Source organism: Polyergus mexicanus, unplaced genomic scaffold (genome assembly GCF_030449975.1).
Source record: "Polyergus mexicanus isolate NDT 795.1 unplaced genomic scaffold, iyPolMexi1.0 SCAF_16, whole genome shotgun sequence".
Taxonomy (NCBI): Eukaryota; Metazoa; Arthropoda; class Insecta; order Hymenoptera; family Formicidae; genus Polyergus; species Polyergus mexicanus.
Window position 1 is genome coordinate 3988493 of NW_027223336.1, and position 27060 is coordinate 4015552.

Genomic DNA, 27060 nt, shown 5'->3' on the forward strand with positions numbered 1-27060 from the left:
TTCAATTTTCTAAAGAAGGATTTATCATAATGATGTCAATCTAGTTAGCCTAGAATCTTATTAAACATTTCCGCATTCCAAGACGACGTACTTTCTGCGAAAACGTAAGGCAAATAAGGTTATCGATACATTTATAAAATCATGAGTCTTTGAAAATTCCCCATGTCCAATTTTTCCCGTTAATCACGATCGAGATCAATAGCAGCATTTTATTAACACGTTGACAGTGCTGTGTCAATTATTGACACTCATTTTTCGCTGAAACAAACGCGCATTCGTCATCGATCATTGTCGATTCCTCGTAAATGATTTATCGCAAAATATTTAGATATTAATAATATATTAGTCACGTAATTTTGTCGCATGCGCTGAGATTAAAGGTCGCTTCGATCAAACCCGAGTTAAATTAATTTCTTTGATTTTTATTAATCGAAGAGAGTTCTTAAGGCAAAAAATAATTTGAAGAGAAATATAGATAGATGAGTAAATATATTAGTAAATGTATTATAAATTCTTATGTCTGGAACTGTGAAGCTTTTGTCAAGAAGGAAAGATCGCTTTTGAAAAGAGCGCCACCCGAGCGTCATCTGGCGGCGGCGAAAGAAAACGCGGTTCGTTTCCAAGAATGCAGCGCCTGACGTATCTGAACGTATCAACCAACGTGACGTCAGTCGCTTGATCGGCGCGCTTGTAGCTGCACGGATCTCCGGGACCCGCGATCGCGAACGATCGTGCGCGTACGCGTTGAAAGCGAAAGGAAGCTGAAAATTGTAGCCGAGTTTAAACGGGACGTACGTAGAAATCCGGCGTCGTATAATGGAGGAGTCCGATAGACTCGAATCTACGCGAATCTGACGCGAGCGTCGAGCGATATGTAATCTCGACGCGCTGGCCTCCCCGCCCGCCCTCCCCCCTCTATCCCCCCCACCCCCTCACGTCTGCGCCATCTTCCTTTTGTGCATCGCCGTGCGATCGTCGGTTCCCGTCAAGTTTACAACACTGGCGATTGATCGCGCACACATACGTGCTTTCCTCAGAATGTCCGTATCACGTATAATGTTGTCGTAAGGGTTTCCGTACCGCGATCCAACCGAGAACGTAAACAGAACAATTTTTCTCTCTCGCTCGGGATATGAAGAGGCGTCGGGGATTCTTCAGGCCGAAGTTCGTCGCGGTCTGAAGTCGCGCGCGCGCGCGCGCGCGTGTGTGTAGAGTGGGATAAACTGTGGTGGAAAAATTCGTGTCGCATACTCGATCCGGATCCGTCGTTGAGTGGTGTGCGTGTTCGGGATACTGTGCGAAGTGCGAACGCGCTAATCATTGGTCGCCGCTCCAGGCTCGGCCCGTTGCGTGCGGTTCGCATTCTTTCTCTCTCTCTCTCTCTCTCTCCCTCCCTCCCTCTCTTTCTTTATATAGCCGACCTTCCCTCCGTCTCTGTTTTTCCCTCTCGTGCGCGAGCGCTCATAGTTGCCTAGGATATATTCCCGATACCCGAGGCGGGTTCGCGTGCCCGAATCGCTCACAGTTTTGTGCGTTCGTGCATTGGCTCCGTGCGGTGGCGATGAGAGATCCCTGATCGGAAACTAGCATCGAACGTAAGTAATAAACTTCCTGCATAGTTTTTAACATTCTTCCCTCACGTTTGCGTTTGGGAGAAAACTGAATTTGTACGGGCCGAAAATGTACAATGATATCCGGGCTTCTCATCTTTTATGCCCTTCTTCCTCTCCTCTTCACGGCAACGCGAAACCATCGTTCGATCATCGCGAATTTTTCAGAGCAATCGAGCATAATTTTCGCTGGTTTTTTTTCCCCCCTTTCCTCCCCCCCCCCGTTACGGGAGAGGACGTATGTACGCATTAAATCTTTTTCGATCTATCCTATTTAATGCGCTCGCGTGAATTGTTTAGTTTCGTCGCGCTCATGTGTGTGTATGTGTGTGTGCGTGTATGTGTATGTTATATGTGTGTGCGCCTGCGTTCATGAGAACGATCCGCTGTATTTATGTATACGTCATACGTTTAGGGTTATCGCTTTCTTGCGATGCTATAAGAATGTTGGGGGAATCCTTCTTCTTCTTTTGAGTTTTATTGGTCTGAACTGAGCCCCTATTGGTAGATTCTGAATTCAAACGCGCGCGTGTAAATGTGTGTGCGTTTATATGTGCGCGAAATTTAAATCGCATCTTTGATATAGCATTCGACATCAAAAAGCAATATATATTTTTTTTTTTCGGTAGAAATATACAGGGTTTCAAAAGTAGAGTGTATCAATCGCTCGGGAGATGATTAGGGAACCCGAAACAAGAAAACAAATTGATGTGAACATAGGTCCGGAATTGTTTATCGAGTTATCGCTATTTTTATATCTAAATTTCAAAAATTTTTGCTCTTGAATTTTTTTTATCAATAATTTGAGAAGAGAGATGGTTTTTACGAGTTTTATAACATAATTAGAGTCAAATAAAAATTGCAGACTGCTTTAGCATTACCCAGGATAGAAAGGAAGACTATCGTATAAAAAAAAAAAAAAATATTAATAAAATAGAAAATGAATAAATAAATACAAAAAAAAAATGGATAAATACAAAACTATCTTTCCTTTTAATTTTGAAAAAGAAAATTCGAGAGCCAAGCAATTTGAAATGCCAACATAAAAATTAACATAGAAAACAATGCATTTCCGGATCTATGTTTATACCGACTTTTTTTTCTCGTTTTTCCCAATCGCTGCCTGAGCGATTGACCTCAACTTTTGAAACACCCTGTGTAATTAATTAAAAAATCGCGCGCTATCATAGAAGTCGCAAGTTCTTCCCATTTCTCGAATCCCTTGGGAACGTAGCCTGAATCTCCCCCATTTCGTTTACGAGTGAGTTCGTGCGCGTGTCTTTATAGCCTGGTGCGGATATTCTTTCTTCCTCTCTCTCTCTCTCTCTCTCCTTCTCGCTCGTTTGTAAATCGAAAATCGTGGTACTTTTCGAGAGCGGCATGTTTGCCACTCTTAAAGAACCTCGTGAGTGCCTGTGGTAGAATAACTGTATATTCTTGGGTTGCCAGGTCAATTTTTGGTCGCGAATCTTTAGGCAGAAGAAAATTTTTGAACAAAAAAAAAAGATGAAAGGAAGATCCTCGGTCCTCTCGGGGTTACATACTTCATTTTGTTTCCTTGCGTTCCGTACATTTGAAAAATTTCTTATTACGCAATGTGATTCCATTAATCATTACTCGCTCGCGTATTCCTAAGCTTTGCTAATGGTGTGCATGTGGTTCCTTTTTTATTTTTACCTTTTTGTATTATTATTATTATTTTTTTATTTTTTTTAGAGGACCATATTTGGATAAATTTTTATACGCAGGTGGCCTATATCTATAAATGGCGTATATGTATAGGTCCAAAGCCTTGTTGGGACATTTTTTATATTGTCATAAATTTCTATGAAAAATATAAATTTCCATATAAATCGAAAATGGCGAATCCAAAATAATAGAACCTATTTGTTTTAACTACGCTGTTCGCAATACTTTTCGTCGAAAGCGATTTAAAAAAATAACATTTTTTAAAACGTTAATATTCCCATTTTTCGGTAAGTAATTACACATTTAATACTTTATTAAATATTATAGAAATGTAAACTCATGAATGTTTAATTAAAAAAGTAAGTATCACGAATAGAAAAGAGGATGTTAATTTTTGGCTAAAAAGTCTTTTGAAAAAATAAATAGAAAAAAGAAGATAGCATATTGTAAAATATATTACATTCCAAATGGTTTTTTTTTTTTTTTAGGATATAAACTTATTTTATTCCTCACAGAAAATATAGCACCAAAGATTACATTAAAAAATGTAAAGAATAAAAAAAACAGATGCAGTAATATAATTATTACAACAAAGAAAAATTATCATTAAAATTACTTTTTTTTTATATATAAAAAGGCTTTTCTTTTATTTAATATATTACATGTTATTTTGCTTAAAGAATAAAGAAGTAATGATTAGTACCACAGACATATATCGATCTACCTGATATTGTCTGAGCTGGAGGTTCGAAGATTTTTTCCTTTTTTTCTCGGACCTCTGTTAGAAAATCAGAGAATTCAGGTTGTAAAACCATAAAACAGGGATAACCCAGGGTAAACGGGAAATGGTATTTTCCACGCTAATCATACAATTCCTTTTTTACAATAGCATAAAATGCTTCAGGTCAAGATTTTTCTAGGGATACCTTGACCTGAGACTTTCCAGTCTATTTTTGGAAGCAGAATTCGAACGTTTCGTTAAATCATCGATGATGAAAAAGAAAATAACTAATAATGTTTTACAAATTGTAAATCAGTGGTCACATTTGGTGTCAATTTTCTGCCTATATATTATTACAATGCTATATTCTCGTAAGAGTGTTATTTTTAAGAAGAAGAAGAAGAAGTAAAATTTCATTCGATAATGAAAAAGAAAGAACTAATAATGTTTTACAAATTGTAAATCAGTGGTCACATTTGGTGTCAATTTTCTACCTATATATTACAATGCTGTATTCTCGTGAGAGTGTAATTTTTAAGGGAAAGAAATAAAATTTCATTTTAATTTCTTTGTGATCTTTTCTATAATTATCAAAGATATAGTCGCGTCAAAATTGCGTAATCGCGTTTGAATCCCTTAAATCTCTCGCTTTTACTTAAAATAGCATGTAAACAGCTTAACTGCATTCCGAGGGTGGATAAAGTTATAATTCTCGAATCGCGCGTGTCGCATCCCAATGCGCGTAAAAACGGGCAGACGCGCTTTAAAGTCTTCACCGAGACAAGATGCACGGCGACCTTCGCCGAGAACAAGATATGACGTCCCGCTCGTAAAATGTCGAGGTGTGTTTGGAACATCGGAGGAACCGGACGATCGACGTTCCTTTCGTTTCTCTCGGTATGCAAAGGAGCGTTTACGAAACTTCTCGTTTCGACCGTATGTTTTGTGCATCGAGCGTTTTCGTGCCACGAATGAGAGGTGGGAATTTTATAGATCGAGGCAAAATGGGCTCGAAATCCGCGGAGAAACCGCATCTCCTTGGGTTTTAATTCAGGCGAAGGAGAAAATCGTAGCTGGATCTTCGTAGGGACGATATTCTTCTCATTTCTCCCGGTATGCAAAGGAGGCAGGGTAACGTTTCGAAACTTTGCACGACGGTGTTTCATATTACGAGCATATAACCGTGATGTATAATCCTTCAAGAAAGCAACGATTTCGAAATGCCTTTGTCAATTGTATAGATCAGGCTAAAAAAAAGACTTAAAATAGGGTCGCTACCTCTCCTCGGATTTCGAGCCAGGCGAGGGATGAGATGATTTCCGGATCTCGGGTAAAAGGGAAAACTTTGGAGCGTTCAGGTTCTAATTTTTTTCGTCAATACACCCTTTTATAAAGTTGCATTTTATGCAATGCGATGACTTTATGCTTGGCTTTATTTTATAATTCCACGTTAATGTTTCAGTATTATTCGTTACCTGGAAATATGTCGTTTCGATAGGTTGTCTTAATTTATTTCCTGAAAAAAAAAGCATGTAATCCCCAAGGATTTCTTTTGTAACCTGGAAAGATCAAGAAATTCTCATGGAATTTTATTAGAATTCGGGAAATTTTTAAAACGATTCCTTCGTTGATAATTTTGCTCTTAAATTGTAAAGCAATCGGTAATAAGCCAATTTTTGAATTTTATGTATTTAAAATATATACATAGATCTCTGTTTATATGTATATTCAATGTCTTAGCAAAATATTGAATATGCAATACATATTCTTTATTTTAATTTTTAGTTATAAAGAATGAAAAATTATGACAATTTTTTTCCAGTACATTTGCAAATCTAGTATATGAAATTTAAGTGGCTTTGCGTGTTTTCTTTGGAGGAATGTAAAGCATTAGAAAACGCGCATTAAAAAATAAATACATAAAAAAAAAAGTTTATTTTAGGAAACTGCGAATAAAAAATCTTTAAAATATTCCCTTTACCTTGAATTTTGAACAAAAATATTTGGTAGATCAGGAAATTTTTAGGGAATTTTTTGAAGATTTGAATAGACACCCTGCTGTGTAAGAACAGGGAGTTTTTTTTATAAGATTCAAATAGACACTTTGTTGAAATAAAACATCAAAGGACACAGTAATATCTCGCGCCACGTCATGGTGAATCAGCCAATTGATAGCTTGAGTTCGAATTATAATAATAAAGACGTTAAAAATTAACATTGTATATAAAAATTAATACTATAATCATATTATTTACTTTATTCGATGTAATAAAAATATACGAAGATTTGATGTGCAAAAAGGAATGTATAAATCATTTTATTTGAATCTAATATTTTATGTAAAAAAAGAGGACTAAGAATTTGAGATAAAAGAAACAATGCAACGAATAGATATTTTTTATGTATCAAACGGAAAAGCAAGATTGTTGTTCCTCATTATTCGCAATTATAATAGATGCATTTTATTTGACTGCATAAACAGAAAGTTGAGTTAAAATAAGAGAACACCTCTTTTTTATTAAAATACTTTTTGCAATACAAACTCAAATTATTGATTAAGCCTATTAGAAACTCGATGCTTTATGTTACTAAAATAATAGTAAAAAAAAAAGACATCAAATGCACACACCACGTGCAGATCTGAAAAACTCTTATGTAATATACTGTTATTTTATTTAAATCAGAAAAACTGTTGGTTATACAAAACTTGTTCAAAATAGTTGCTTTAATTTTCTATAAAAAATAGTGATATTGTGAAAAAAATGCTATATCTAAATGGCAATATCTTTTAAAATATTGAAACATATTGAAGTAGAAAAAAATTTTCAATTAAAAAAACTTGGCGCTGCTAAACATATGTTAATCAAATTAATGTATTCGTTACATTTTGAATTTAAAAAACAATATTTCTTTTTTATAAAATATTCTTGACTGCAATGTTTATCTTGTAATCATTATTCGCACGCTTGCTTTTAAGTTTATATATATATATATATATATATATATATATATATATATATATATATAAATTCTTTTTGAAAAACAATCCTCTCGGATGAATTTTTATACCGAGATGACAGTCATGACTTAAACACGGGTTCCGTCTCGCTTGGAATGCGAGTAATATGCGCGGATTGTAAACATGGGATGAAAATCGGACGGCGATTTATCGCTATTAAATTGTACGATGAGAGAGTGTGTAAATCGTATCTGTGATGTACGGGAGGCATCGTACACGATAGATTACTCGTTTTCGTCTGCTGACAGACAAACATAGACGCCTTCGCAGTGTGTATGTATAGTACGTGCGACGAGATTGTATAATCGTATCACTATGTTATTATGTCATATTACTGTTATATTGGGTGATTGCATAAGTTCGTGCCCGATTTAAATATAAACTTCAATAGATTATATTTTAGAGATAACACTTTTATTAATCAATTATATTGTCTCCATTCTTTTCTACAATGGTTTTCCAACGATCTATAAGCTTGTCGATTCCATTTTTGAAGAAAGAACTTGGTTTTTCTTGAAAAAAGTTTGTAAGGTGGTTTTCGACAGCTTCCTCGGAATTGAGATTCTTGCCATTTAAACTATTCTGCAAAGACCGGAACAGATAAAAATCTGAAGGCGCAATATCTGGAGAATATGGCGGGTGCTGCAGAATTTCCCATTGCAACTCCTGCAGTTTTCCTGCAGCTTATTCCTTTCAGTCAGGAGATGCGGCACCCACGTATCAAGCTTGGAAATGTATCCAAGCTTTTTTAAATGACGAAAAGCGGTTGAATTATCCATGTTCAGCCTCTCAGCAATATCCTCAGTTGTAATCCTTGGGTTTCTTTCCACTAAGGCATGCACAATGTCATCATCGATGCCAGAAGGCCGTCCAAAGCGGGGTTGATCCTCCATGTTGAAATCACCATTTCGAAATCTGCCAAACCACTTTTTGACTGTTCGGAGAGCAGCAGCGCGGTCCAAATAAACGCTTTGAATATTTTTTTGTGCAATCCCAACACTCACGCCTTTCCGAAATTCATATAGCATTACATGCCGCAAATGCACCTTTTCGTTCTCCATTTTTAATGATTTCTCTTATGCACAAATGGACTTATCTGAACAATGTCTGACGTTAAATTGACATAAGACAACGTCATCTATTCGGTGTAAGCAACAATTACCACACGAAAACAATAGAACTCCGCCATGCGGTAACTTAATGTCATCTATGAAAATCGGGCACGAACTTATGCACACAATCATTCAATATAATATCACCGTTATCGTGGTAAGAGGTTGACGGCCACCAATTTCCTAGATCTTAAAATTCAATCCACGCTCTTGTATCCATATCTTGTTGCCATATTCACTCGAATCATCTAATATCTAACTATCGTTACTCGGTATCAGTATATTGAAAGAAAGATACGATCGCAAGATACGCTTTATTTGTAATAATTCTTAGGATCCTCAAATCATTTAAGAACAACTATCGCGTTGTGGGAAACATTGATGATTTCTAACGAGTCGTCAGTATTCAGAGAAGCGCAATATGCCATTAAATGATCATTCAGCATTTTCAGTAATTGCTGGCGTCGATAATTAATGCCTCGCCTTGAGAAAAGCTTAGGGCTTCGTTGAGATGGCACATAACTCCGGTATATCTAGGGTTGCCAGATTTGAAAATCCCGAATGAAGGACACGAAGCAGTTTTACAAAACAGAGAGAGAGAGAGAGAGAGAAAGGGAGGACATGGAATGGACAGGTAGATGAAAATGAATAAATATTGCAGTCCTAATTATATATTTATTATATATACAGGGTGGGACATTTATATCGAGACACCTGACTATCTAAAAAATAAAGCAAGATAGAAAGAAATGTTTCGGACAAAAGTTGTTCGGTTCTAAAGGGGATCATAAGATGGTGCCATTAGTTTGACTTTGGGTGGAGGCGCTTCGGAGATTTCATTGTCAATCTTGGTTTTTTTTAATGGAAACACCAAAATTTTTTTTCATAAATCGATTCCTTGCAATAGTCTGCTAATAAAAAGTTGTAGGAGTACGATGGACAAAAGTTTAACAGTTTATACGAGATATTTTATACTTTATTTTATTACTTTACTTCGACATAATTTGACATAAACAATGAAATATCTCATAAAATTATTTATTTTGCGATAATTTTACCTTAATATTTTAAGCTCAAAAAAATGAGAGACATCAATTGGTGTAAAGAAAATAAAACAAGATTGACATTGAAATTCTCCGAAGCGCTTCCATCCAAGGTCAAACTAATGCTACCATCTTATGACCCCCTTAGAACCGAACAACTTTTGTCCGAAACATTTCTTTCTATCTTGCTTTATTTTTTAGATATTTAGGTGTCTCGATATAAATGCCCCATCCTGTATATATATAATTAATATATTTTAAATTATATCTATTATATATACCGTATTATATCTATCGTCTAGGAAGGAAGCAGGGAGGTCTTTAATATCTTCTCAGATAGCACCGTTTGATGAAAAAAAAAAAAAAAAATGGGAAAAATATTTGCTGAAATTGGAGGACGTCTGGCAACCCTAGGTATATCATACCTAGTGATCGATTTTCTGATCGATGAGGAGAGCTATCGATGTATAGGTACTCTATAAAGGCACCGAAGCAATCGCGAAAACAAACTTTTTACGCGACATAACAATCCTCTCTCGATGATGCCATTTAAAATCTTGGACACGGTAAAATATTGCAACAGCACCGATGCTACGCTTGATGCGTAAATGTTTAATCAAGGATGTATGTGTCATATGTTAAAAGATTGACGAAAACATGAAAATTTCTTAGACTATTCTATTATTTCTTCTGAGTATCTGTGCAACAATTCTGAGCATAATTCTCTTAATAATCTAAAAATTATTTTAGTGATCTTCCTAGTTTGACACTCTGAAAATAAGGTGATTCTTTGAATTTTTTTTTTTTTTTTTAAAGAAAAGTATAAAACATATTAATCCTAAATTTTGCACGTTTATTAAATAACATTTCAAATACGTCCTGAATTTTTTTCAAACAAAAATATTTCTTTGTTTCGGTGTTATAGTAGTCCAATCAGGATGTCTTAAAAAAAAATTGTTGTTCGTGGCGAACATGATCCCAACCTTTATAGTCATCTGGAGGAAAAAAAAAAGATTCTTAATCTATACGAGTGTGGCTATCGCGTGAACCAGAATAAAAAAAATATTGAAAAATAAAGAAAATGGCGGCGTCTCAAAAAAAAATTTCATTTTTCACCAAAAGATTGGTTAATTTTGTAAGTCGCAAAATTTGAATTTTGCAAATATCAATTTAATTCTAGTTCACACGATAACCACACTCATACAGATTAAGAATCTTTTTTATTTTTTTTTATTTCAGATGACTATAACGGGTGAAACAATGTGGGTTTTTTTTTCATCCTGGTTGGACTATTATAACTCCAAAACAAATATTGTTGTTTGAAAAAAATTCAGGATATATTTGAAATATTATTTAATAAACGTGCAAAGTTTAGAATCAATACGTTTTATACTTTTCTTTAAAAAAATTACTAAAAGTCGTCTTTATTTTCAAAACATCAAACTAGGAAGATCCCTTCAATTTAAAGTTAGTATTGATTCTTATGGAAAATCGCGTATTGTGTGGCACTTATTGACAAGTTTGACAAGGAAAAAACATTGCCAATAGAGATAAAAATTTTCACATATATCAAGAAAACTCTAATAAATATTTATACAAAACTTGATTAGAGAGATCCACTTAAAAGTTATTTACTAAAAATTGTAAAAACATATTATCTTTCTTTCTCTCTCTTTCTGCAAATTACTCGTTTGTTTTTTTTGTTTCTTGCAGTTGATTTTAGGGGATATTTTTGTCATAAATTAGATAAATATTAATTACAACTATTTTCTTTTACAAAAACGTTAAAAACTATATTATTATGATATTTATAATTCTTTTTATAATCCGGATTTATTTATTTGATTTTTCAAACAATATAAACGTAAGAGATGTTTTTCTTTTTTTTTTTTAAATTTTGACAGTTTTTTGCTACAGCCGAAACATCCTTAAAAGAGATTCATACGAGTAGATATCATCGTCTCTGATTAAATCGATTAAAGAAAAAGATACTTGCGAACAAACAAGTATATCGATAACGATGTATTATTATTTTTTTATCGATTGTTTCGATACACGGAAAAAAAAATGCTGTTGCTTCAATTAAAGTCTACGTCACGGGCTGCCAATAAACATGCATAGTTTATTCAATGATATTTTTATTGGTCCAAATATTTGAATTATTAAAACAATTATCCAGATATTTGGTCCAATAAAAATATCATTGAATGAACTATGCATGTTTATTGGCAGCCCGTGACGTAGACTTTAATTGAAACAACAGCATTTTTTTTTCCGTGTACGCGTATGTACTTCGTATCCTCAGTGTATTGTTAAACGTACCTAACCACGTCACGGAAGAGCGTATTCCCGCGAAACTCACGTCTTGATCGTTTTTTCAAAGAGATCTGTCATTCCGCGCGCGCGCGCGCGCACGCGGAGATATAAATACGCGACGACGGCCGCGGCCGGCGCCGCGTTCCTCGGAAAGCGGAATCCGCCGCGAGCGACGACTCCGCTTCTCTCATCTGACCTGCCTGCTCGATTTACAAACTTATGCATGCGTGTATAACGTGAGTGACTTTCTCACGTTTTCCCGAGAAAATTCAACACTTCCGGTGAATATATTTCCGTTCCGAAATCTGTATATTTTGATAACGCACGTATTACTCGTCCGTGTATACACGGTGTATCGTTGTAAACAGGTTAGATAGGTTTGCTAAAAATATGCGTTCTTAATGCACGCGCCAACGGCGGTTCTCGTCAGTTGAAATTTCTATAAAATACATTTACGTCAACGATCCCGTTCAATTTGAGGGCAGAGTCGTAAGGCAACGTTATCGATCATGAGAGTGTCAATAAGTTTGATGATAATAAAAATTAATTATAAATGTACGCACGGGGAGTCTTCCTTTTAATTCTCTTATCAACGTCATTATTATCAGCATATGTTACATGTGTGTGCGAAGATACTTTTATGAAAACATTGCATAATTTTGTATAATTTAAAAAAAAAAAAATAGACAGCACAATCAGAGAATAATTTCATACAATTTAGATGGACGATTTTTGATAATTAAGGCTAGTTTTCATTTGCCTCTTTTTATGATAATATATAAGATGGTGACAAAAGAATATTCTAAATTAAATACAAATTTTCCATTTTGAATATCTAAAGAAATTTTTTTCTTTCAATTAGCAATTAATAATCTTAAATACGTCGAAGCAATACCGATAGATTTTTACTTGTAATAATTAAGCTTAACGATTCTCTTTCGATAGATATAGGTTTCCCGGATTTCATCTCTTTCCTAGAACATAATTCATTACGAAAATCGCAATGTAAAATTTTCATTCGTACAGCACAATTGATTGATAATACGTTGCTAATCGAAGACGCAATCATGACGCGGCGCGACGCGATTAAAAGGAGCCTCTGCTCCTTATCAGTTTTCCCTATTATTCTACGATTTGTCGATGCCGTTGCGGATCTACAGCTGCGAACAAAACGGATAAAACCGGTCGCGAGGAAGCAGCGAGCGAGCGAGCGGGACGATCGATTTATCGGCGAGATAAATTGCGCCGAACCGGCGACAAACCCGGCGATACCGTTCTCTGATTTCGCTGTGCTTCGAGACTCCGCAAATAAGACACTCGATTGTTGTTTTCGCGATAGGATATCGATTGTTCGCCTTTACAATACATGATCGCCGTTGGATTCCCTCGCGTGCAAAGATCATCGCGCGAAATTCACCTCGAAGGAGCGCATATACATTCTACCAGGCTAAAAATATAAGTTATCAGAGAATTTGTTCCTTTTTTATTATTTTATCGATTTCAAAACTGTGCGACTTCTGATTTACAAAGTGTACAGTCTCGATATGCCTTCATATTGATAGCGATTTAAACTCATGGCTTCAATTCGGAACGCTATTATTATTATGGACAGAGCTGGGTCACGAGAGAGACCGAAGACGCAAGATTCAAAGAGTGTAACGCGAATTAAATATTGTTTTGTAGTTAGCAGTCGTTCGAGAATGAAAAATTTTATTTCACGTCCTTTTTTTCTCACAAAAGTCTATTAAAAGATTATTATAAGATTAGAAATTAAAACTCAATTAATTTTAACTCTATTAAAGGATTAATATTTATAACTCTATAAATTTCAATTTTATTAAAAGATTAATATTTATAAATTTTACAAGAGCAATTATATTTAAAGCGAATATTCGAGCTCTCCCACACATACATAATTGAACAATTAATCTTTGTAGAATCGTTTTCGCGGCGTTTTCCTATTAAAATTGAAGTTTGAATAATTCTGTTAGAATAAATTATTCGATTGCACGAAATTTTGGAAACTTACGTAGATTATGCGACATCAACATTGTGTTGCGTAATATTTTTACGGGACGTTTGTGTGAAAAATAGATTACTATTGTATTATGCCAACAGAGAACTCTTCCGTATTATTTCAGTATGAAAGAGGAAAAGGATCGGAGTTGGAAAGAAATAAAATGCTGAATTTTCCTGCTGTATTCTTCCGTCATTAATAACACATATCTGCAAATTGCCATTTGCATATTTGCGAAAATCATGTCTTCTTCTATCGCAGTGTCTTATGCAATATGCATCATACATAATTGATTTTTTAATGATTTCGAGCCAATTTGGTGGCGATTTTCTTTTACTGTTAGCGAAAATGTCGAGGCATCAATAATTTCCTAGTCACAAGAGATTAAAAAAAAAAAGAAGAAGACTTCTCACAAACTACAATATATACTTTGTTAAAATTTCAAAGATCGACAAAATTACATTCTTCAATTAATTTTATATGGATTTTTTACTTCAATAAAAAATATTAATTTGGGGCTTATAATTAGTTACGAAGATATATAGTGAAAAAAAAAAATTGGAAAAACTTATAAAAACTGATAACTTTCTTCAGAGGTTTTGAGAGGAATTATTTTAATCTCATATAAAAATGTCAATCGTTGAGAAAGGGATGCTATGTATTTACATTATCGCTGATACACCATGGAATATAATAATGATTTATCGGAAATTCAACAATGTCGCTTCTTCATGTGTCGTGATCTCATAAATTCGCTAATAAACGAATCTATACTTTCCCTCACGCTCATCCCCTACGTTCCTCATGTGTTTCCTAGACTGGCGAGTTAGTTGTACTATAGCTCGGATACGAGTCACATCCATCCCGACTGTCTTTCTATATATAAACGAATTTGACATTATAACATTTGTTGTTTGAAGCTCTAGTATAAGACTTTTGGAATTAATTATAATTAAAAGATTTTTATCATCTTTTATTTCGAAAGATCTTGCCTTGTTGTCGATGTTAGATGTGATAAATTATTTTATTAAATTTTGATACATTATCAATATACGTCCGCGTAGCATTACTCTATGGTAACATGAGAGGGAGAAAGGGATTTAGACACGATTAATTTAATAATATTGGGGTTAAGGATTGATATATATACATGAGATTTCTTTTAATTGAATTTCTTTTATTTTTCAGTGAAACTACACATAATATTGTCTTTAATACCTCCAATATACGATGTCTGAGAGAGATGCCTAATAAAATGAATCAATATTTATCCTACGGACCAGACATTGCGTCGAGGCGTGTTGGGTGCCGATGTGCGTCGAATATATCTAGTATGTCAAGATTGCCGTTTCCGGTCGGCGATTTCGTGATGTACAATGACAATTGTGTTGCACCTAGAACCGATAGTGTCGTTTTGTCCGAAAACGAGGAAGAAACCATCACGACGACTTCAGAAAACGAAACAAATAACGCGGCTCGCTTGTCGCAAAACACTTTGCCATCTCATAGCGTCTGTCCAACTGATCAGTGCTCGAGTGAAGAGAATGATCGTCCTACGTGTAACTATAATTGTATAATAAATCACCGAAATCAAAATCACATACAGAAGAAGAGTGCGAGAAGATATCTTTACTTGTGTATATCTTCGACAATGAAATGCTATTTCAATAAAATATTTCGATTATCGATTCCACAAAGACGAGACCATTCATGGGGAATTAGATGGATATTTATTGTCTTGAGTTATCTGTTCCTGATAGTGAATGCAGCCAACGAATGCGCAATTGGAATCGAAACACCAGGATGTAAGTTTTATTGAAATAAGAAATTCTTCATATATAACATATGATACTTTTATTTTATCTTTATAATTAAAATTGCTATGTATAACGCGGTAAATCCTGCATACAACTCGATAGATACCTTAGATAGTTTTGCATTTCTTTTATCAGCTCAAATAATTTCGTATTTTTGATTTTTATAACTTATAAATATGATATAAACACAGAATCAAATATCTTATCTGTTCACATATAAGAGTTTAATTGATAGAATAATGCAAATCATGTCATACACACGAATAGTAAATTATCAACTTATATTTTTATAAAGACAATTTTCTTTTGGCTTTATCACAAATGATTATATACAAATATATAACACACACAAATTTCAAGGTAATGCATATATTTGTATTTATGTGTACATTAAATAGAGATAACATATAAACTATTTGCTTTCAATCTCTTTCGCATGCGTTTAGTATATGCGCTAAGATTATAATGAAAACACACGTCTCTTATCTTTCTTTATAAAATTCTAGTTTCAAACTAAATGCATACATCTATATTTAACGCCAGCAATATAGTTGATACTGAAATTATCAATATGATTGGTACAGTATACAACATATATTATCTCTCTTTAATGTATTTTTATATTTTATAATGTTATAATATTGTGTGTATATGTTATAACATTCAACATACGTTATATATTATGTAGAAGGACCTATACTTCCGTTAAAGTTATATCATATATATTTTTTTAAAGAGCTCACTTATTCTCGCGTTAATCTATTATTAAGTAAGTAAACATTATAAACAATTGTTGTTTATGATGTTTAATATTTAAAAAATATTTTGGAATATTTAATAAATATTACTTTATTTTTCGTCATAGGGACAGTACCGCGAGGTGACATTATTATCAAATATGGTAACCCACTACGAATTATGTGTGTGTTAAATGAAACGTATGTAACTAAACATTTCCCGGGTAAAAACTCTTCGAACCTGATCTTCTTTCGCAATGATAAAAGGATGGAACAGGAATACATTACTGTAATCAATAGAACAACAATAATGTTGTACAATGAACTACCACCACCTGGTGATAATATGTATTATTGCCAATTGAATCTATCCGGCAAAGACGTAGGTGTTTGTCTCAATAAAGTTGTAATTGGATGTAAGTAATCGTATTTATTTGTGAATTATCTTTTTCATATATTTTTAAGCTATATATTTCTTTAAGAAGGATTGTTTCCTCTTTAGTTATAATATCAGTCATCCGGTTATATACTATCTATTTCTATCCTATTTTTGTTCTATTTCTATAAAAGAAAATGTACTTTATCATATACTTGATATGTAATCTGAAAAATTTTCTCAAGAAAATATAGGAATTGTATTATTTATAATAAATACGTATCTGGTATATATATTTTTTCAATAGTAAAAGTACATACATCCAACCTTATCAGAGCACGACATTCGACGGTGTTTTGTGGAAACAACACAGTGCATTGATTCTCTTTTCATCAAAATTATGAGTGAACCGTTTGACATATATATGTCTTAGAAACCATTTTACTATCGTCGACGATAAAGATAACTAAAAAGGAGACATTGTATAATGTTAAGAGTTATTCATAAGTAACTTCTTATCTTGTGGAATTTGTACATTGAGTTATTTCTACTCGTTTGAAAAAACAATGTTCGAGATAAATGTATATAAATTATACATTGATTTATATATTTATCTAAAAAGTTATAATTCTTTCATATAATTTATATTGTATATATTGCGTTAAATTACATTTATTGTATATATAATGTATTTGTGGAAACATAGAAACTATAGAAACTGAGAATTTATATTGAGAGAAGTAATTTCTAATAGGACTGAAACAGAAACAAGAAGTCGTGACAATGTTTATGAATGCGCAAATACGAATAAAGACAATCCGCGGCGAGATCTGTTAGCGAAGATATATTAAATACACATACTGAAGGATATATTTAAGAACTTATTGTGTAATTATAAGAGATATATATTCCTCTTTTTTATGTAATGTATTTTATTTATTCGGCAGATGAACCTAAAGCGCCAAGCAACTTTACTTGTAGATCCTATAATTGGGAGAATATCACATGTACCTGGGATACGCAAAAAAACTATGTCCAGACAACTCACGAATTAATGTTTAAATTCAATGGAGGTAGGCGAGGAGCGCGAAGATTCTATCCTTGTCCTGTAGAATATACGAAGAAGAATTCATGCTCTTGGACTCAATATAGCAGTCCAATGTACAGGCAAACGTACGAAAACTATACATTTGTAATGTATGTTCATAATCAGTTTGGGAATGTAACCGATATACATAAAATCGATCATTTTGCTCAAGGTTTGTAAATTTTTTATTAATCATTGTACTATTTCTTTTCGTGTAATAGAATAATGTCATATATAATAATTAATTAGAAATATATGATCTTTGAATATACTATGTATTTTTATCATCTAAGAGTGAAACTATGTTACTATTTTCAGTTATCCCTGCGAAACCCATGAGTCTTTCGGTGATTAACAAAACGTCGAATAGTGCAACATTGTATTGGGAACTTCCTTTCCCATTGCAAAATTTTCCACCTGGTGTAATTCATAAAGTTATGTATCAGAATCAATGGGATCATAAAAAAGATTGGAAGGTACGATCATTTTACTACAATCAGCATTTTCTAAAACTTTTTTTTAGGACAACTCATTGATTTATCGTAATTACGTGTAGTTTAAGAAACGATAGTAATTTTGATTGAGCAGTATCTTTTCCACAGGTTATCATTATTGATACGGAACTTCGTTTGAATAGAAGATATTTCAACCTTACCGGATTGGAATATGCTAATACTGTGTACGATGTTCGCGTTTTTTTAAGAAGCGCCAAGGCCACAGGAGAGAGTATGTACAGTGATCCTGGTGTTATTACATTCAGGACATTACCAACGTGTAAGTAGTAGATTTATCAAGGAAGAGAATCTATTATTTTTGGTTTACTTTCATTTTATTTATATTTATACGATGAATGTAATTAATATTTTAATGTATAATAATTATCATAAATAGATTATAATTGAATAACATTTGTTTTATTCTGTCATTTAATTTAGTACCTAGCTTTTCTCCACGAACCGATATTGGTAGTTTCGAAATTGTCGAGAACAATGGGAACAGGGACATATATTTGTATTGGCAAATGATACCGCAATACTTAGAGAATGGTGATAATTTTAAGTATCAGGTCAATTATGTGGAAGAGAATGGTCATAAAATAACTCTCGAACCGATCGAGACGACCAAGACATATGCTAAATTTAAGGGACTTACCTTCAATAACTATCGGTTTAAGATTGCCTCGATGAATAAGGTCGGCATTAATAAAAATTATACGGAAATAGTAATACCGAGTCGAGATGAGAGTAAGTATATCAAAAAGATTAGATGATAAAAATAACATTTAAATATATATCGAATAGTTAACATGAAATATATCTTTCAGTGCCACATGAACCGATATCGTTTACGAAAATGGCTTTCGAAGGAGGATTGTACGAATTGTCTTGGAAGCCGCCAATCATGCATAAAAATATCGCAAATTATACTATCTTTTGGTGTGATAATGAGCGTGATCGTCCTTATCAATGTACAGTATGTATCTGTTTTTTTTGTTATTTAAGGCGATTTTTGGCTATTGTTTTGTACTTGAACCAGGGTTGTCATTGGTAGGGGTAGAGCTTATTTTGATACATGTACCAGCAACTATTTCGCTAAAACATACTAGTTCTGTTCTATACACGTCAAAGATAATTTACTGTTATATGGAGACATGAGTTTCAAAGCATATTAAACACTCAAAATAAATTTAACATTTTTGATATGTAAAAAGCATAGTATTATATTTGGCGCATATTTGCAACTTACCAGTAACTAACAATATATACCCTACTTTATTGCTCGGTATAGCGTGGTATCAACCAGGTAGATACCAAAATGGCTAGTCATGCCTCTACCACAAATTACTAACTACGCGAAAACATTCTGGTACACATTGGTACATGTACCAAACGATCGCCAAAAATCGCCTTTTTCGCAAAATAACTTTGCGCGCAAATTAAAATGATATGTATTTGCAGGGTTATTTGAACTGGACACATGTATCCATGAATACTACGGTCTACAACATAACCGTACCAGATCCGGACAAGGTGTACCAATTCGCGATTTCTGCGAATACGGATAAGGGCAGTAGCGGCATGATATGGTCGTCTTGCACGGTGATTCATACAAAGGTGCTCGGCAAAATGAAGTCCGTATGGATTAATCGTATTGGATCGGACTTCATCGAAGTCGGATGGAAGCTTGATTGTTCAGATCGCATTGGGATCGTTGAAGGATTCAAGATTTACTACTGTCCCATTGTGTCACCCTTAGATACCAAGTGCAAGGGACCCAAGCTCAATGTCACCATCAAATCCTATCCACCCATGATAAGCGGTATTGTCAAACACTTGACACCCTATACTACGTATATGCTGGGAGTCACAACGGTGACCAAAAATGGCGAGAGTCAGCCGAGCGAGCCCTTATATAACACTACCCTTGAGGCAGCACCCAGTACTTCGCCTTTGAACGTAAAAACTACTAATGTCACCAACACGACGATGTTTATTACGTGGCAGTCACCGGAGGCGATGAATGGCGTGCTCAGATATTACGAAGTTTACTATAATGATTTTATGAAAAAAGTGGAAGAGGGGAATAGTACTAGATTGACAGGCTTATTGGCATACACTGAGTATAACATTAGCGTTACCGCCTGTACCGTGGCGTGCAGCGAGAAATCATTGATGATAAAACAGCGTACGAAGATTGGTATTCCCGATAAGATTGGCGTACCGAAAGTACGCTTCATGAACTCCAGCCAAGTGATCGTCACGTGGCATCCACCACAATATCCTGCCGGTCCGATAGCTTATTACGAGATAGAGAATAGTTCTGGCGAAATTCATAATGTTACTAAATTGGGTAAGATTTGCGACTAAAAGAATTTATGGCTAAGCTAAATTAAGCTAAGTCAAGAGAAAATTATTTTTATTAAACACAAACTATTTAACTTAATTAAATCTCTTTTATTCTGCTTTCTATAAATTTTTTTCTCCATTACTTCTTTACGTGTGCGATAAATGTGTAATGAAGTAATGGAAAACTAAAACTAAAGGAAAAAATGAAAAAATATGAAAGGAAGAATATTAAAGTTTTATTATATTGCTGTTGTTCATATTGCAGAAGCGCAACTGTCCATTCCTGATTGTAAGACTACAAATCAAGAGGGACTGAACAAGTTTCGAGTTAGAGCCATTAACATTTACTCAAATAATGAACGTTTGACGGGACCCTGGTCTGAAACTGGAGAAGGAAATTGTTATAGTCATGGTCAGTATTTTATTTGACAAGAAGGCAAAATTCATTATGGCTATCCATATTGTTATATATAAATTTTTGTGTGTGTGCTTTCTTATAAAATTGATCATATTCACAGTACTTGCAATACTCAGATATACAATGCAACGCACACATTAACAACATGCAAATAAAATAAAAATAATATTTATTTAACGAGCGAGAATTATATGTTTATAAAATTAAACAACTTTTTAACAAAAAATAATAAAATGTTCAATATATTCGTTTCCGGATATAAATTGCGATCGCACGACGTTTAACTGAATCGGAAACTGAGTCGAATCCTTTTTTATTTGTCAATATTACTCTATATCTAGATTGTTTAACTATCTTCTTTAACATCTTCAGTAAAATATTGATTTTTCTTGCTATTGTGATTTTTTAAATTTCAATTTGGTAGATGCAATAGTATCAAACTTACACTCTTGGTGTAAATATTATTCTGTAAGATTATTCTTATTAATGAATATATATTTTCTGTGTAACAGGACTATCACAAGCAACAACGATAAGTTTGTGGGTTGTTGGAGTTATCCTCTTGATAGCAGTCACTGTGTGCTGCGGATTTGCGTCAAAGAGGTTAGGACAGAGCATAAAATTATAACTTTTTCAAAGCATATTATATAATTATACAGTTACAATTTTTAAAAATTACGAAAATTTTTATATTCAATTATAGTTGTTTTAATTTTATAATTTAATAGTTTAATATACTTTATATTATATACTTTCTTTTTTTCTTATAGAATGTGGTTAAAATATCAAGATATGCAAGATATCGAAGTGAAATTACCGCCTGGTCTCACTTCAAACATGGTAAGAGAGTTTTGAACTATGTTGATTGATGTTACGAATATAAAACTCAAGACGATGTATGACGAACTATGACGATTCTATATCGATTTTGTCCATATACAGACGCTGCTTCGCAAGGACGGCGGACCACATATACGACAGCCATCTGCTGATTCGAGCGGCTGTTCGAGCGGCCAAGAATCTGTTACCTCATCGCTCACAACGACCGAATTTCAAATTTCCAGCGATAGCGGTACTGAGGTAGATCCAGTTCCAACGTCACCCGATAAGCTACTCGAGACTCTGTCAAACTGGGAGTCGAATTCTGCCAGTTTGCGACAAAGGAGCGTTTCACGAGGACCGGAGACCACGTCCCGCTGTAGGGAATCGTATGTCCCAGTTAAAACCGGCGACTCGAATCTCAATGAGATTCTATCTCTAGCGCGATCCACTCCAAATTTGGCAGACAGTACAGGCAATACAATGACGCCGCAGACATGGCCCAGTACCGGTTACATCAGCATGCTGTCTTCCGAGGATTTGTCGGGTAATCCGAGCCCTACGTCGCGGGGGAATACTGTTATCAACCCCACCGGCTGTTATAGCGTTGTCGGTATACGTCGTATACGAGCGCCCGCACAAGCCACATCTGAAGAAGACGGTGATGACAGTATAGACAATGTAGAAACCGTACATGATACTTTGATATCGAACAAACAGGGAACGAAGCTCATGCATAATCTGTATCTGCCACTTGTCATGGGCAAAAAGGAAATGTCATCGAAAGCTAACGCTTTTAATTTGGACAAGCTGGGCACTTTCATTGAATCGGACAAGTCCGAAGAAGATGCATTGATGTCGCATCTTACTACTTCCAACAAGACGATGACATCCAAGCCATTTCTTCAGCCTAGTCTGATAAATACAATGCATAAACCGCTCACTCTGCCGAGCTCGATCGAGCAGCCCGAGAAGAGTAATATTAGCAGTTCTTTTGCGTCGACATCTTTCCCGGATTCTTCCAACGAGCCCTTATCGTCATTCGTGAGTTCGACATTGCCTGTGTCGTCAACTTCGTTAACCGACACCGCCTCGACTTCGACCTTGACTTTGACGAACCCACATGTCAGTGATCAAAGATCGGCACTCTCTGAGACATCGAGATTTTTGGTGTCCTGCCCTAAGGAGAATAATGAAGAAACGTTAATGTCTTACGCCTCGCACAATTCCGTGCCAAGTGAAAGCTCTTCTGAATCATCTGTGGATTCTATGCATCAGATGTTACAGCAACAGGAAGAGAATATGGAGTTTCCATCCATAAATATAATGGAAGAGATCCAAGAGATGGAAGTCGAGGAAGATTTCACGCCGACCGTGAGGCTAAATTCGAACATTATACAACCAATCCTCATGAAGCACAAAGACAACTCTGACTATGTTATTATTGCCGACCCCAGTACGATACAGCAAAAAACAGCAATCAACCAATCGGATGAGCAGTACAGCAAAGTGACGGTTGTACCAAGTACAATGCAGTAAAAAGAGAGACGCATTTTTGTCGTGTTTCCTTCTTTTTTCTTGTGAAGATGATTTCACCAATTGCATAGATGAATGAAATAAGTTACAATGATAAGGTAAGATTTAATAAGAGAAGATATTTCGCATACATATGATTATACGATGATAGAAGACTGCGATATTGCATGCGTATTAAAACGCAAATAGCAATGATTTCTTCTGCAATTATAAAAGAAGTTAAGAAAGGATGTCGCGCGCGGGAAGCGAAATCTATAATGCGATCCAAAGAAAATAATATTTGGAGGAAATTCAATCCTCTGTAGATTCATAATATCGTTGTCTTGAAACGATATGTTTTATTCTTATGTCAAGATCGAGATTAATGAAGATGAGATATAATCAAATGAAAAAGCGCGCTGACTTGGGACACCGACAAAATATCATTAAAGACCGATGATCTTATAAGATTTAGCGTGATTGGAAAAAAACTTGCTGCGCGCTCAAAATCTCGCCATTGTAGGTAAGATAATCTTTGCATTGATACAATAGTAATTTGGTACAATAAAATGTTTATTTTATCGTTCTTGAGGAAGTTATATAAAAGATCAATACATTATCGATAATAAGATAATAGTTGAATGAAATAATTGCATGAATTTAAATAACTCTTATAACTATCTTTAATACAGTCAAAACGGCCGATAATGTCATCATTCTTCTAGAGGATTTAAAAAAAAAAAAAAATTATCTTCGGGCCTACCGGGTTCACTTGGTAGTCACGAAGATTTACATAGGATCAACGGTCTTTAATAGTATCTCTTCGGTGTACGAGATCAATTAGGAAATTCATTTTTTGCTAAAAAGGTTTCCATAAACTTAAACGTTTAAAAAAATTCTTTCTTAAACAGTTGTTATCGTAAAACAGGATGCTATGCACAAAAATATAACAAAATACATAAGAAATATATGATCTATAGAGTGTTTTAAAAGTAATTTCAAGATAAAATTATCTAAGAAAGTATTTTTCTATACATATTGAAATCTTGTTCCTAAGAATTAGACTTCTTATTCCTCTTATCCCAAGTTAGTGCTTCTCTATTTGATTGCATCTTGTGTATACAAATATTTAAAACTTTATTTAACCCAGCAAAAATTCTTCGCACTGCATGCGATTAATTAAGGGTTAACGTTGTTTATGTCGATGATTGATTCTCAAACTTCACTGCGTTCATCATCGCCACTACGAAAGCAACAAATGTATACAAATATTCTTCCGAACGATCTCTCGATGCTGTTGTTAACGAAACATCTACAATGCACTTGCAGACATTTTCATTCATTTTGCGTCACAGAATTATGGTTGCTCAAAAGGAAACAAAAGTGATACGTTTGAAATTACTGCAACTACAACGACAAGAAAAACATCAATTTTTTTATATAAATTTTCTATTTTTTTAATTCAGACGCACACAAAAAACTTTGATGAAGTTTTTTTTTCATCTACAAGTATTGGGTGTGTCCAAAAACTGATTCAATTCCTTCGCTTGTACATATGATTTATCTGTTGTTGCCTTCGATACTTCTCATTATCATAAATATCAATCACGAGTAAAATTGTATACAATAGGGTAAGAAACTTTTTTTATAATAGCATTATATTACCGTATGTACAGTATAAAAGCAAGGACAGGATCAGGGATGATAAAATAAGACGAATGGTAAAAAGCGCATACCAGTATTGCATTCTATGGGCGTCGTAAAGTAGGTTGCAATGCAGCTGTAAATTGTTCTAAACCTCCGTTAAAACATAAAATATACCGAGACACTCATATACGTAATATGATTTCCTAATATTGTATTAATTCTATAAAACGTTTTTATTCTTTCCAATTTAGGATGAGATGAAATGGATTAGGATGAGATAAGCGCTCTTAAAATTCGTTTTAATACTACGTTCTCGGAAAACAAAACAATATTTGATCTCTTAAACAAAGTTAACAAGGACGTCCATGCTTTGCAATTATCCCGAATAATGCGCTTAATTGTGTGCGAGACATCAAACAAGGTACCTATATAACTCGCGTATATTCGGGCATAAGTTAATTGTGTGAATAATGCGCAAACGGCAACTGGTCTCACTCTCATATTACCGGGACTGGAGGAATATATATCTGTGTATAGTATATACAAGTATACACGTATTTTAAGCTAGTCAGTGAAACGAGTTTGTTTCGCAGACCTTACAATCTCTTTTATAATCTGCAATTTTTCAACGTACATTTCACAGAATTTTTATCAGATAATGGCCGTGTTCCGATATTTATTGCCAATACTGAAAATCTATAGTTTACGCCACATGCACTATATAGATTTTCAGTACTGGCAGTGAATATCGGAACACGGCCAATGTAAGCAAAGAAACAAACTTGTCAATTAACCATCTTTTTTTCTTTTGTTCTTGAGGTTTTTTTTTTCTCCATGAATTTCACACCGCCGAAAAGAAACGAATCATCTTTTAATGAAATTTATTTTGATCTAGCATACACGAATAGTATCTTTTTATCAGTGTCATGCTAAGATCTTTGCCGAGCCGTAAAAGAATTCATTAGAGAAAATCTCTGTCGAAGAATTGTCGAATATTTGTCTATCGTTTTGTCTATTGTTATAGAATGAGATCTTGTAAGTGGTAATATTTCAATTTTTAACAATGACAAAATTTAATAAAAGAGAAGATAGAAAATGTAAATTTAATGAGATAGAGGTAACATACATATATAATTATATATATATATATATATATATATATATATATATATATATATATATATATATATATAATTTAATTAAAAGATAGCAACCACCGAAGTTACGTCCGTAAAAAATTTGCTATAAGAATTATAATATTCTAAATTATGCAAATAGAGAAAGGCCTGGATCATTTTGAAGGTGTTATAGTTATTTTGCAAGTTCAAACAATTTCTGTCGTTTGGTCAGATTTTGTTGCAATTATGAGATGAGGAGAAATGAAATTATCTTGTTTGTTCTTGCGAAATGATACTTACGAGATTTCGCGACTGCATATTCGCGAAGTTTCCAAATTAAAAACGAGCTTACTCGTACATTATTATTATTACTATAAGAGACATGCCACTTAAATATTTAATGCATTATGTAAAATGGCTACTTAGTCTATAACAATATTAAGTTTGTATAAACATAATGAAGAATTGTAAATTGGAGTTGGTAGAAATGGCTTGTTGCAATGTTACACGAGTACATGACGCATAGATCCGTTTGCTTTTAGTTGTACTTTTTTTGCGGCTTAAGATGAAATAACTGCATATGCACAGATGTCGCGGATATGTGCACATTATTCGCAAAAATATCTAATGGTTGAAGAATTTTAAAAGAAACATAATTTTTCAGCGAGTTCAAGATTCTGTGGTACACTTCGTACATTATTCGCGAGTAAGAATCATTATCACAGGATGAACAGCTGTGTGCACATGTATTATAATGTTTTGCCATAGATAAATGAAATCAACGATATTGCATCGATTTTGATCAAGAAAAAGAAGACGCAAATTGTAAAAAGTGCAACTAAAACGATAATTTTGCATTTGAAATTCATATTCTATACGCGAAATCCGTATATGTAATACACGTAAGAATTTTAGTGTATTATGTATATCTTGTATACTGTTTAAGATCATCAGATGAGGAAATTCTTAAAAAAATATTAATCAAGATGATAATAGAGACAGTACAGTAATACGAGGTGTGCCTCTAAAATAATGAAATTCTTATGCTCGAGGTGGCAGATATGTGCAGATATAAAGGAACCACGTTAAAGAGAGTATACAGGCATATATACAAGCAAATCTATTTCAATCAATTCTGTGCTCTCATAGCGTT

General features: G+C 34.0%; 1 protein-coding gene across 1 annotated transcript; it reads left to right on the plus strand.

Moving 5' to 3' along the window:
• The first annotated feature begins 702 nt into the window (after positions 1-702).
• On the plus strand, positions 703-25909 carry Dome (cytokine receptor domeless). The gene is made up of 13 exons (XM_070308616.1): positions 703-1595; positions 14716-15332; positions 16210-16497; positions 17405-17716; positions 17863-18020; positions 18147-18318; positions 18480-18788; positions 18869-19017; positions 19503-20394; positions 20656-20802; positions 21321-21411; positions 21579-21648; positions 21751-25909. The coding sequence occupies exons 2-13, from the start codon at positions 14771-14773 to the stop codon at positions 23164-23166; spliced, it is 4566 nt and encodes a 1521-aa protein (XP_070164717.1). The 5' UTR covers positions 703-1595; positions 14716-14770; the 3' UTR covers positions 23167-25909.
• The last annotated feature ends 1151 nt before the right edge of the window (positions 25910-27060 follow it).